The 13,784-nt window shown below is 54.5% G+C and overlaps 2 protein-coding genes across 2 annotated transcripts in view; one reads left to right on the plus strand and one right to left on the minus strand.

The window, feature by feature from the left end:
• SCN4B (sodium voltage-gated channel beta subunit 4) overlaps positions 1–4,423 on the minus strand; it is a 28,080-nt gene extending 23,657 nt beyond the window's left edge. The window contains exon 1 of the mRNA XM_050758446.1: positions 4,034–4,423. Within this exon, the coding sequence (XP_050614403.1) occupies positions 4,034–4,094 (61 nt within the window). The 5' untranslated portion in view covers positions 4,095–4,423. The remainder of the gene's footprint in view (positions 1–4,033) is intronic.
• An 8,893-nt stretch (positions 4,424–13,316) lies between these two features.
• The window catches only part of ATP5MG (ATP synthase membrane subunit g), a 249,536-nt gene continuing 249,068 nt past the window's right edge, over positions 13,317–13,784 (plus strand). The window contains exon 1 of the mRNA XM_050758469.1: positions 13,317–13,326. The gene's annotated coding sequence lies outside the window, so the exon portion shown is untranslated. The remainder of the gene's footprint in view (positions 13,327–13,784) is intronic.

A 13,784-nucleotide genomic window follows, 5' to 3' on the forward strand; every position in this document is an offset into this window, starting at 1 on the left:
TACCTCTTTCCTACTTCTCAAGGTTGGTGTGAAGCCAAAACAGGAGATTGTAAAACACAAGAGGGGCTTCCATGAGTGGGCACCCTGCAGATAGAGGAGGATGGTATTTGAAAGGGGAGCAGGGGACATGGGTATCCCTCATCACAGGTAGCCAGGGCACCCCTAGCTTCCCTGAATAACCAGTGTCAGCCAAGAATGTCTCCAGGCCATTCCCACATTGATCTGTATTTTCACCCTGTACCACTTCTTGGCTTATTTCCATGTGGCCGTTTCCCTGGAGTAAAGAAAGCCTTGCTTTGCTCTTTTCTGAACTTAATTCTAGAATGTTAAAGTGCACATGTGTGTGTTTGAGAGTGGGGAGCCTCTTTCTGGCATTGTGGACTTGAGGAACAACTCTTCCCAGTCATGATCCCGTGGAATTCCATCCTGAACCCCAAAACCTTGCTTTTCCTCCCTAAAAGGCCCTATCCACTTAGCCACTCTCAGAGCAGCTATTTTCTTTGCCTTCTCTGAAGTCCTCGGCCCCCTGCCATCCTATCTGGGGTTTTGTCTGAGGACTGACTCAGGAACACTTTTGTTAAAGTGGAAAAGTATTCAGCACATGCAAATCACATTATTAAATATTCACACCAGCAGGAATCTTATGGCAGCTACCATTTATCCCAAGGCAAATGTGGAGGCAGGAAACATTCCACCACCTTTTCCCACATCCAGGGATCACTCACAACCACCCCAGGAAAGAGGGGCAGGCTGGTAGCCACTCTAAGTGTAGCTCTGAGGGCTTGCTGGCACGGCGAGTGGACACACGGCTGACTTTGATAGGGAGGCTGATACACTCTGGCCCAGGGAGAGTTAGAAAGGCTCAAAGTTAGAGCTGGGTGCAGAAAGTGGGCCGAGGCCAGCAGGACAGGACCCCTCCTGGGGTGCAGGCCCTGGGGGCTTTGGGAGGCAGGGCTGGGCCAGGCAAGGCCCCTGGGCCCAGAGACAAAGGAAAGATTTCAGTTCCCTCTCCCTAGGCAACCTGCCTGCTTCCTGCCCACCCCCAGGAGCTTTGCTGGGATGAAAGCATGCCCCTGAGACAGCAGGGGATGCTCAATGAAACCAGCTTTGCAAACAAGTCCCAGCAGCATGCCTGTCCCTCCTCTTACAGGCCAGAGAGCAGGTTGTGCTGGCATGGCCCACCCCTGGCTTATGCAAAGATTCCTATACCTCCTTGAGGACTGGCAGCAGGGCAAGATGGTCTGCTGTGCCCAGTCTCCCTCTCATGCTGATCCCACCAGAAGGGAGCCAGTCAAAAGAGCTTTGGGACTCCAGCCTTCTCTCCCAGGTGCCCCCACAGGCTTGCACCTCCAGCAGGTTCAGAAGGAGAATTAAGCGTGTTTTCCAGGTTCAAACCCAGGATTCCAGATTCAAACTCCCTCCACTTCTCCCCTTTCCTCTCTTCTTCTCCACAGTCTCCTTGCTTCTTCTTTCCTTTTTCTCCCTCTGAGTGGGACTGTGCACCCTCTCCTTAATTGCATTCTCATTAAACAAGCCGTTAATAAGCACACACCAGGGGAAATAGGGTTGTGCAACAGAGCACCCTCACAAGTGATAATTAAACACAGATCACAGCAATTAAGTAAATGGGGGAACAAGGAAGGAGTGGGCAGGACAGAGAGATTACCAGTTACATGCTTAGGAAGAGATAGGAAAGCACATAAACCTCAATTGCAATAATACAGCCTTGGAAACTGCTTCTCAGTTTAAGAAAAGGGCATTTTGTTAGGTTATCAGAAATCACTTTGGTCTCAGTCTGTGAGACTGGGTTTGATATGGGAAGAGGGGAAGAGGACTCCTGGAAGTTCACTGCTCTGTACCCAGTCTCCAAAGCTATGAAAATAGCAGCTCTAGGCCCCCCAAGTCTTTATCCTTCCACGCCCATTCCCCAGAGCCTCACTTATTCTTCAGCCCTAAGCACAATCCCTATTAACCTTCCCCCTCACCAGACTTGAGTTAACTGGGAAGCAGCGTGGTGTGACAGAGCCCAAGAAACTCAGATTCTGTCCCACTTGGCCATCAATTGGCCATGCGCCCCTAGACAAGTCACCATCCCTCTCTGGACCATGACTTCCTCATCCCTAGGAGAATTCTGTGCTCTGCTTCCCAAAGTCCCTGCCAGCTCTGATGCTCCCAGGGAACACTTCCAGTTGGCTGTCCAGTCATCTCTGTGTCTCCCCTACTGGACTGACAGCAAGGATGTCATCAATGCCCCTGTGAGGGCTCAGTCAGTGTTGCCTGGTCAAGGGCCAAAGGGACCTTGGTTGGAGTCCCTCTGCAGACCAGAGGGGCAGGGGACAGAGCAGATGAGGCCAGTCCTGGTGCCGGCAGGTCTCCCACCTACAAGTCACTCTGCTGTCTCCTGGGCTCCCAAAGCGTAGCTCAGAAATTCATCTAAACCTCCATCAACAGGCCTTAGCCCCTACCTGGTCTATACACCTGAACAGTCCTTGGAGAAGGTGGGGCTTCCACCTGGAGAAATGTACGGAGACTATGCCCACAATCCCCCTTACACACATGCTCGTGCGCGCACACACACACATACATCATTTTCAGAGCCCTCTCGGTTGTCCACAGAGGCCTGGTTCTATGAGTATTCTAACAAACCAGGGACTGGCATCCCCCACCCAGGAACAGAAGCCAGAGGTGTGAAGTGGGGTCGTTTAATGACTGACTGAGTTTGAATTCCTCAGTGACCCTTTACCCCTGCCATTGCCACCATGGGGACCTGGGCTGATCTGAGATTCGATGGGGGGAAGAAGCATGGAATGACGTTGTGCCCACCCTGTGAAAAGGAGCCTCAGGCCTCACTGACGCCCACTTCATTAAGGTCACTGTGAAACCAGCATGACATCTGTGCCAAAGGTACAGGAGAAAACACGGGTGTCTTCCACCTCGCCGTATGGAGGTAAATAAACATCCCAAGTACAAGAAATACTCTCTCCCCTCTTCACCACCAGCCACCAACCTGATAGATCTGCACACAGTTTACATTCGCAGAAATAGTAGCCACTTCCCTTATAGGCTTCTATCTCCCTGTTTTCAGCACAAATACCTACATCGTGTGTCTTTCCCAATGCAGGGAGCTGCCGAAAGCCAAATCTGACCAATATAAACAGGAAGAGATGCCGTTGCCAGAGATGGAGTCGGCTTACATTAAAGTCTGGCTATGATTTATGAGGAGATTACATTCTGGACTAATAAATATCATTCCCTAATCTCTTGGAGTTTGACACTCAAAACTCTCATGTGCATATTAATAGATATTAATAATGCTTCTTCCTCCGTGTCCTCTGGACAAGTCTCCTCTGTCTCCATATTCACTCCAAAAATGAAGAGCCGGGAGCAGGTCAAACAGGTCTTCCCTACGGAATCTCTTTGTAGGAAGACAGACGAGGCCCTTCCTAAAGGGTCTTGAATGATCCCGCAAGCCCCTCCAGCCCCTTCCAGCTTTGGGGTGCTGCTGTGGAGAAGGCAGTGGCTCCTGAGGGAGGTAGAGGGCAGAGGAGCAAAGCAGGAAAAGGGCCCAGGAAGAAGGGGACTCCCCCACCCCCAATTGGTGCATGCCTGGTGCCTGGGAAACAAGCAAACGGCTCTGGGCAGGGATGCAAACCATCATCCCAGCAGTCACACGAGCAACCCACCTGGTACCCCCTGCACCCAAGGCACGGACCCCCTCCTCCAGCATCCTGAACCTCTGAACTCGGGAGACCCGCGCTGCAGCCCCAAGATTCAGCTCCAAAAACCTGGAGCCAAATGTGCCAGAGACAGCAAAAAAACTCATCCTGAGACTGGCGGGCTGCTGGGGCAGAGAGGGACGCGCACGGTCCCCAGGGAGCACAGCCTATGAACCAGGCAGGAAGCCGGCGGCCACGGTCCGCATTCCGTGCCGCACTCCAAAGCCCACCCTATCCAAGGCATCTTCCTTCTCGAGTGTCCCCTTCTCTGGGGGTGGAGGGAGGCAAGAGAAGAGACCAAGCTGGGGCTGCCTTACCCAAAAGCCCAGTGCCCAGCCATCTCGCCGGGGCTTTGCCTCGGTCCCCAGCCCCGGGCATAGTCCTGTTCTCTCCGGAGGGCGCGGGGGGGGCGGGGGGCGCGGGGATGGGATACTGGGCACAGCCGCGCTCTCCGCCCGAGGTCGGCGTTCCGCCACGAAGCTACCCCGGAGCTCTGCGCCGCGGGTCGGGGCTCGGGAAAGTTAGCGGGCAGAGAGCGAGAGGAGGGGGAGGAAAGGAGCGGAGGGGGAGGCGCGCTCGCCCGCTGCTGGCAGCCGGCTGCTGGAGCCGCGGCGGGAGGGAAGGAGGAGGAGGAGCCGGAGCAGGAGCGGGAGGAAGACAGAGCGAGCGCAGCGGCGAGCGAGGCTGCGCCTTTGCTCTGGAAGCGCTCCAGCCGCAGGAGGGGCGGTGGCCGCCGCGGAGCCCAGGGAGCCCCCGCCCGCTGCGCACCCTGCCGAGCGCGCCCCGCCTCGCGGTCCCGGAGCCCCGGGACCAGGCCATACCCCCAACTCCCTCTCCAGTGGGGCTGGGCTGCTGCGGCTGGCACTGCAGGGCCGGCCTGCAGCCACCCGCATCATCCCATGCGCTGAGCTGCCAATTAGGAACATAGTTCAGAGGGGAGTAGAGGTGGAGCTTTTCGGTTGTTGGAAGGCTGTTTTGTTCTGCTTGGGGGAACACGGGAAGGTTAGTGGCTTCCTTTCCCAGGACCGCCAAGAGACCGCTCTAAAGTCCGCAGCGGACACCGCAACAACGGGTGGGCGTGTGCGGGCTTGCCTACTGCAGCCGCCCTCCTCGGTGGCCGTGCGATTTGGCGCGCGTGCAGCTTCGGGACCCGCTCCCGCCACCTTCAGCCCCATCGCTCAGCAACTCCGGCGGTTGTTTTAGGAAGCCCGGAACAGAGCTTTCCAATTGCAAACTGCCCCCACCCTCCCTTCCCCCACCCGCCACTCCGCCCCACGTTTCTCCATGGACCCCTTGGAAATCGCCATGCTCCAGGTTAGGGAGCAGGACGGCCCGCTCCTGGTCTGTGTCCTGCGCCCCATTTCCCTCCCCCTGCACCCTGCTCCTCATTTTTCCTACCTAGGCCCTCCCCCTCAGACTCTGCCTTTTCGCCCTCCTCCAACTCTCCGGTTTTCTTCGGAACCGCAGACTCCCTCGGCCTCCCTTTTGGGGTAGGGGTGCAGGAGTCCGAGGTGACAACCAGGTCAGAGGGCTGAGGCGAGGCTGTGAACGAGTAAGCCTTTTCCCAGACAGTCCCAAGTGAAAGAGTTTCACCTGAGCGGTGCTACTTGGGCTGGTGGTTCTGTAAATGAGTAGATCTCCTCCTGAGCACCTTTCCAACCATCCAAGACCCTCCCTGCATCACAGGCCATCTTTACTGTCTAGGACTGGTCCGAACTGGGAAACCTGCTCCCACTTCATGGTCTGACTTCTGCTGCAGGCGCACCAACACGCCACCTTCTTAACAGGGGTCTCTGGGTGGGCTTCGGAGTAATAGCGGACCCCTTGAGGTTGCAGGCAAAATGCTGAATGTCTGTTTGCTTTCTCAGGAGAGAGGGTCGCTGCCTTCCCTATAGTGGCACAGAGGCTCCGGCAGCGCCACCATTTATGACTGTATGGCTTTGAGCAAGTTACACAGTGTTCCGGGGGAGCCTCTACTCCTCATCTATAAAATGGTGAATGCAATAATATTTGCCTCCCAGGCATACTAAGAGCAATGTTACCCCTAGACTTGGGCAACAGGAGCCTCAGCCCTGGATTCCTGGTTTCAAAGGCCCTCATTCTGGCCCTCCTCCGGCCATGCCCCTTCTCACTGGAGAATGAGTCCATGGGACCAAGGGGGCAGGGCAGACAGGGACATGCACCTCCTCCCCTTCCAGACTGTACTCTGGGTATCAGGAACCCTGGAATTCCCCCTATTCCCCAGATCTGTCCTTTCAAGAGCTGACCATATCGGGTGTACATTCAAGGGCTAGAGCAGTGGGCAAGGGACAGCTGTTTGCAGGTGGTGGGGAACGCATGGAACTTGACATACACCCCAGGCATGCACAGGAGCCCCTCTGCCTACAGGACCAGAGAAGAGCGTGTACCAGAGAATGGCCTGAAAGTTTCATTTTGGACATGGTTTTCCAGGTTATCATGAAGGAAAAGTAATTAAAGGCAGATGATAAAACATCAATCTTAACACTTTGCTTTCCTGATTAACATTTAGACATATGTATGATTTCCATTTGTATCTTTGCTCCAGGCCTTGCAACATCAGAAGTGGACCTAGCCGTAAAGAGGGAATGAGGTATTATTGCATGTAAAAGTGCTTAGCAGACTGCTAGGCACAGGATAAACACTCAGTCCGTTTGAACTTAAAGAGGTCTGTGGGCCCTGAGGCTGAGCCTCCCGCTGTGTCTCCAGGTTCGAAGGCTTACCCTGTCCTTCCCCCAGGAGGTCCTTGCACTAGATCAGCAGGGCCAGGCACACAAACTGACCACTTTCTTTTTACAGCAGGGGTCATGTTTCTCAGAGCTCTAGCCTGACGTGAGAGAGGCGGTGAGCCAAAGGGAAGGAAAGTGACCCCTGCCCAGAGCAGGGGGAGGAGAAGGACAGAGCTGCAGGATTATCTTTAGATCCTGGTGACAGGAAAAGGTGACCAGTGTCCTCAGTGCCCTCTCCCCACCTTCCCTGCTGCCTCACTGCTACCTCACCAATTCGTAGTTTGAAGGGTCCATAGGCAATCCCCATGCCTTAGGGAGGAAGAAAGAGGCTCAGAGAGGTAGAATGCGTAACCCGAGGTCACCTAGAAAGTTACTGCTAAAGTCAGGGTTAGCACCTCCCCCATTACTTGATTTCCCCAATCCACACCCCCAGCTTTCCTCTAAAGAACTCCAGGAGGGCTCCGCAGCTGGGCAGAAAGAGTGCTTGGGAAATGCATTAGCTTAAGGGCTAGAGGATTTTTACATTTATAGAGCACTTTCCTCAAAAATTCTCAAAAACCCAGCCCATCGATCTAACTCAGAGGCTCCTACTGAGGATGCCAGGGGAGAGGGTGTCAAAAGGTCAGAGCTCCTTCTCTCTTACCTTTTAAAACTATCTTTTCCAGGGCCCTCCCTGATTTAGTGCCTCCTCACCCAGCTCAAGAGTCCCCAGTCACTGGATAGGGACAGGAAGAAACAGATACCACACCTTGGCTCCTGTCCCTTCTGCTGGAAGTCCCTTGGGGGAGGGCAGGGGTGGTATCTGGGGACACAGTCCCCAGCCACGGTCAGACAAGCCCGATTCCTGGTGATGGGGTAATGCACACACAGCTCTTGGGTGGCCTAGCTCAGAAATACATTGAAGAGCCAGTTTTCAAAGATGCAGAGGCGGATTGGGCCCTGTGCCACAGAGTTGTCAGAGAACTGCCCGCTCTCAGGCTGCAGGAGACAAGGCCTAGATTTAAGGGGAAGGAGATTGTTTCCTTGGGGATTCACGTAGGGTTCTTTGAAGCAGTAAGCCCAACAAAAATCCTCAGAGACCAAGCAACTGACTCAGCTGGTCTCCTCTCCCCTGCCCTCCTAGGGAGCTGAATCTGAGCTAGGAAGGAGGGTGGGTGCCTGTTTTCCAGGAGGGCCAGCCTAGAGAGGAATCAGCATGCCCTAGGGGAAGTCGGGTGGGCAGGAATGGGCCGAGCTCCAGCTGCCAGCCTCCAGAGCTGCCCTTACACTGGAAGGCATTCACCCCTGGAGCGGGATCACCTTGTACAGATGATCAGGGTGGGTACATGGAAAGTGCTTCCTCCCCTGTCAGTTCTCAGACAGCCATCGAGACCCTGTGCAGAGGAGGAAGGGCAACAGAGAGCTCCAAGGAGGTCTCCAGCGCTATTTTGAGAGGAGCTCCTCCTAAGTAACAAGAGCCTGGCAGGGAGCCTCCTCCTACTCTGGCTCCCCTATTGCCCTTGCCCGCCCGCCTCCCTCTCCCTCCTCTTCCCCCATAAACCCTCGCGCTCCTGCCGGGGCACTGCAGGTAACAGAGGGAGCTCAGCGCAGCGCTGACTCGGCTCTTGGAGCTGGAGGACAACGGGCTCTGCAGGGAGCCCGCCTCCCCCACCACACACCCCCCCCCACAGCTCCTCTCCAGATCAACACCAAGATGCATCTGCCCCTCTCCTTCCCCGAGCTACTCCCTGGTTGTAACCAGAGCCCCCGTCTCAGGATGGGGAAACTGCAGGCAGGAGATTCTCTCTACTTGCACTAACTTAAAGTTAAATGTGCGCAAATCCTTCTGCCACTTGGGTTGGGGTTAGGTGACGCTACCTGGACAAACTTTTGGAGGCTTCCTTCTGCTGCACCAAGGTCTGCCCTCTACCCCTCCCTACTCACCACTCCCTTCCTCCAGCTCAGAGCACCAGCTTGGCCCCAGCCAGAGTCTCAGCATCCACTGAAGTTTGGCAGGTGCCGAGGGGGTTAACAGGACAGCATGCACCAAACCAACCCACAGGCACGAGGCTTAGCAGTCCAGCAAGGAACACCACACAGAGTCCACCTCACACCAGCGAGTTGGAGTAAAGACAAACTCTTTCTGAACCCTTCTCCCGAGGAGAGTGGATCGCTTCTTCTCACTCCTCTGCTTTCTAGGGGCTCTGGGCAGAGGCAGGTAGGAAGCCACCTCCTCAATCCCTCCCTTCCTCTGTTTCTGTTTTCTGCCAGGTTCTGTCCAAACATCCTTTCAGGCTAAGGTGGGTAAGGAGCCCCAGACAGATGAGCTCATTGGAAGGAGGAGGGCAGAGGGAGGAGGGAGCTGGAATATCCTGACCAGAGGGATGCTCACCGGCCAGTCCCGAGCTGGAGAGGGTGTGCGCCCACTTCCGGGAGCAGGCATGTGCTGCCCTTGCAGTAGCTCCGAGACGGGGTGAGTCCTGGACATCTCTTTACTATAGGCCACACTGGGGTGGGGTTTGAAGCCCCCGGGCAGGGTGTCAACCACCCTACCCAGCACCCCAAAGCTATATTTCTCTCTCTACTTCATGGGTCACCATGGCCCCCTGCCTGTCCATCAAGGGAGGACGGTGACTCGGGAGGGCTGGGAACTGGAGGCTTTGGGAAGGTTTGTCATCCATTGCAGCCTGTCTCTCGCAGGACTGCCTTGTCAGCTGAATAGCCAGATACCCTCCTGGCTGGGTCTGAAATGGGCACCTGAGACAGACTGAGCAAGCCAGAAGCATAGCATAGCACGGAGTACCTGGCAGGACTCCCCAGATGCTCTGGCTTCATGCATTAGGAGCATTTAGTGTGGGAGCAGTGGGTCTTGCAAAGTGAGGGAGAGGGAGGATGTGGACCAGAAGAGGAAATGTGGCAGAGATGGTGGGGGGCAGATGAGAGGAAGAGAGGAGGTCTGGGAGCAGAGGAGAGAATTCCTGAGTCGAGGGCAACTTAAAGAATTTGGAATGTGGCTCAGGCTGAAGGGGAAGGGTGGGGACAGGGAGACAATTGCCCAGTAGGTGAAGCAGAGGATACACAGGCTTTTGGCAGGAAGGGAGTGGAGCCAGAAGCCAGGAGAGGAGAAGGTGGCCAGCAGATGCTGTGGCTGTTTGCACAGAGCTGTGGGGCCAAGGGCTGGGCCATGTAGGGGTGGGCAGGAGAGGCCCACCGGGAAAGCATGGCCTCTGTTCACAGTGTTGCCCTTATGTTGTTGCCCATGGTCATTTTAGGGTTGGCTCCAAGCCACCCTTCCCCCACCCCCAAGTGCTTGGTCTGTAAGAGCCCAGTTCACCATCCTTTCTCCTGATGTCATGTGATAGCTTTGGCCTCACCAGGCCCTGAGCGTGAATTTGGCTCTGCTGTTTCCTAGCTATGCCACCTTGTTTGTACACATACTTATAACACCACAGAACTTTGTTTCCTCATTTGTAAAAATGAGAAAAGAATGCATTTGGGTGGGATGTTGCCCTGAGGATGAAGTAAGCTGATGTACATCGAATACCTAGGTCAGCACCAGGCACAGAGTAGGTACTCGGTAAATAGTGGCTCTTCTTATTGATCTAGCCAAGAGTCCCATACCTTCCTCCCTCAATGCCCTTAAAGTTCAAGATGGCCATGAAATCCACCCCTTAGCCCTTCCAGCAGGCTCAGCTCCCGTGGACAGCCTCCGGGTATAAGCGTGCTATGGGGGAGTTGAGGGAGATGTTGACAGATTTGGCCAAGCTGGGGGCACTCAGGGAGAGGGAGGCAGGGAGGACTTGTATCGTCCATCTACAGTCTTGACTGGAAAGACGGGAATTTCTGACCTGGCTAGTGGGCCTAGGAAGGCAAGTTAGACTTGGCCTCATCTTTGGAAAGAAGCTCCCCAAGGTCACCTGGCTTCAAATTTCCCACCCTCTCCCAGCGTATTTCTCACTGTACATAGAGGTTTGCCCACACCCCCCACATCCCCACCACGGATAAATCAGATACAGAAGAACCAGGTAAAGTGGTACAGGGGTATAGAGGGGACCTGGGGAAAACCACAACTGAGTAAGAAGGCAGAGGGCCAGACACGTGTGCATGTTTGCCGGTGTATGTGTTATACGTATCTTCAGGCAAGCAAGACTTCTATCCCACTTCTATCATTTGAGTCCTAAAATGAGGAATGCAGAGGGCCATTATCAGTAAACTTAAAGGCTATCTAAAAGTATGACCTGATATATGAATCTTCCCAACAACACCCCCAAGTTATGCTTACATACCTTCCGGGATGGGGATCTCATTACCTCAAAAACTCAACCCCCTGCACAGCTCTGATTTACATTGGATCAGTATCTGTCTCTCCCTGCCAGTCCTAATGTCTTGCCTTGGGACAGAATGGGACAAGTCTAATCCCTGTCCCTGAGGCTACAGCCTGGGCCACTCTATCGGTCAATAGCTCTGATGCACACTGCCCTTCCTGGCTAAACACACCCTCCTCTTCTGCCTCTTTGCCCACAGGAAGAACTGTCAATCTGTTGGGGCAAACTGTTCCTAGTCCCTTTGCCACCTGTTTACTGAGAATCCCACTTGAGAAGCAGAGGCAACTGTGGTTGGGATAGAGGTGACTTTGCCAGGGCCATAGGGGAAAACCCCTCCCATGGAATCCCAAGTAGCCAGGCTGAGTGCCTGGCACCCACTTGCCCCTCCTTCCCCAGCACCTCCTAGACCTCGAGGTCATTATTGCCAGAGAAAAGAAAAAGTTGCCAAATCAGGCCACCAACTCCCCCATCCCAACTCGTCTATTCCCATCACCTCTTCCCCAGGGCCTTGCTCCCTTTTCTCCTAGGCTAGGCTCCACTAACCGCCCCCCACCACATCCGTGTGCCGTGTCAGGATGCCAGGATGTGGTTCTCAGCGGGGCTTCCTTCCCCAGGCCCTCCGGAGCCCTCATCCACTGGGTTGCTGGAGCCTGTCCTAAGAAGTAGCTGGCACTCTGGACATCAGCCTGGTAGCAGGCAGCCAGGAATGACTGAAATATGGTGGGTTTTGGCGTGAGATTCTGTAGGAAGAGTGGGGGGCAGCAGTGCTACTAGGGCTCTCTGAGAAGGGTTCCTGCAGAGCTCTTCCTGCGCAGACCTTCTGAGCCCCCAAAAAGCCAATGAAGAAGGCCAGGAGACCTAGTGGGGGCCTGTCCTCCTGTCCTGTGTCCAGTTGCCCAGCCTGCACCCCACCAGACACTATCCCAGGCTCCTGTCACCTGAAGATGTTTTGATACTACCTTCCACCCTTGCAAGATGGAAGGGAGATAGGTAACCTAAGAAGGGCCCCTATGCAAACTGACATGAGGCACGTCATGCTGATGGGGGATGGGAACGGAACTCCGGAAACTAGTGCCAAAGGACATGAGCCTATTTGCCCAGGGACATCAGGTCAGCCTAGGGAAGGCATTTACTGGGGGAAGAGAGACTTGGGTTCTATCCAAGGCTCACTCATTAGCCAACTGTATGACTGGGCAAATCATGTTCCCTCTCTGAACCTCAGCTTTGAAAACTGGGCCCTTAAGGAAGCATGAGTGCCTCTTCTGCACCAACTCAGGCCAAGCTGGGGAGAGCAGGGGAGGGGCCTGGGCTGGTGTGTGCTGTTGTGTCAAGCACTAGGTGCAGCACCTGTGGACTGCAGGAAGCACAGTGGACTCGGAACCCAGTGCCAGACTCTGTCTGTGCTTGACTCATCATGTCGCCTTAAGCATGTCACTTCTCTGTTCTGGTCCTCAGTTTCCCCTTTAGAATAATGAAGAGCCTTGACAGGTATTCCTGGGGGCCCTCCCATCTCTGCTGTTGCAAAGGTCTACTCTGTCACCCCTACTCCTTTTGACCCAGATTCCTATTCCCTAGCAACCGTCCATGGGCAGGCCGATGGCTATCCCCCTGGGATATCCCACGCATGGGGTGTCCAGTGGGAACTAGGAGGCTCTTGGATGGGTATCTCCATCTCAATTGAGGGGCACAGGACACCAATCATTTTGAGCACCAGGGTAGGAGCTATCCCTTCCCCGACCAAGGCAGCTCATTCTGCAATCGAAATTAATCCACCCTGCCCCAGGCAGGCCGGGCCAAAGAACCCAAATTTAGGGGAGCTGCCTGAACCAAATCCAGCCTTCCCAGAAACCAGACTCAGTTTGTGACTTCCAAGGCCCTCTTCCCCAGGGCCTTGCTCCCTTTTCTTTGCCCATAGGAAGAACTCTCAATCTGTTGGGGCAAACTGTTCCTAGTCCCTTTGCCACCTGGTCCCCAAAACCAAGTGTTTGGGAGAAAAGCCCAGTGAGGAAGATGCTGCTGGCCTGGCTGAATATCAGGGGCCTGTGTCCATCCTGGAAGGAACCAACCAGAATCCCTGGTGCCTTCTGCAGCTCAGTCCATGTCCCTTGCCCAGATGTTCCTATCTGTTAAGTAGAGAAGCACCCTCCCCGCCAACACCCCATTCGTGGAAGGACTCAGGCTCCAGGGATAGACATTCTTTTAAACCAAGGGAACTTTGGTGCTGTTGAATACCAGCCACCTTTGTTTAACGCTGCCCCCTCCGGTCTGACTTCTCTCCCAAATGGCAGCTGTCATCCTTTAAACCATTAGAACTACCAATATCAAGGTCCTCTTGGCGTATTCCTAACTACTAACCACTGGTGAGGGTCTCTGGATCACCAGGGAGCAGACAGGAATGAGACAGAAACCAAGAGAAAAGTAGGAACCAACTACCTAAGTATGTCTTTGCCATTCAGCGAGTTGAGGTTTTTCTTGCTGAAAAGGGTTAGCCAGCCTGTCTCTCTTTGCAGTGGCCCTTAATTAGGAGGAAGAGACAGATGGGGGCGGGGAGGCGGGGGGAGGTTCTGAGAGAGCAGGAGAGGCTAGAGCGGTTGAGAAACTAGCAGAGTGTGGTGGTGGGAACATGCAGCCAGAAGTGGGGCTCGAACCTCAGGGTAGGAAGAGGAAGATAAGCCTGGTAAGCCTCCTAGGAGAGAGAGAGAGAGAGGTGCAAGGGAGGGAAGGAGAGATGCAAAGAGACAGAAGAATGGAGAGCAAGGGAGGGAAAAAAAGGCCTGTCTTGGACAGTGGAGCCCCTAGCCAGGAGGTCGCCTTTGGTCCTAAACTTCTTAGGGCTGCTTTGGCACATGTAAATAGGATCCAGCAGTATGTAGATGGGACATGAGCCACCTGAACCTTCCCACAGCCACCCTTCTCCATGAATTGCATGAGGGCAGACTCTGACCAGCTGTCATCTATTCTTCCTGAGTCCAGAGGAGGCAAAAGAAATGTCTAATCCAGCACCTTTGGGGAACAGA

The sequence above is a fragment of the Macaca thibetana genome, chromosome 14 (genome assembly GCF_024542745.1).
Source record: "Macaca thibetana thibetana isolate TM-01 chromosome 14, ASM2454274v1, whole genome shotgun sequence".
Taxonomy (NCBI): domain Eukaryota; kingdom Metazoa; phylum Chordata; class Mammalia; order Primates; family Cercopithecidae; genus Macaca; species Macaca thibetana.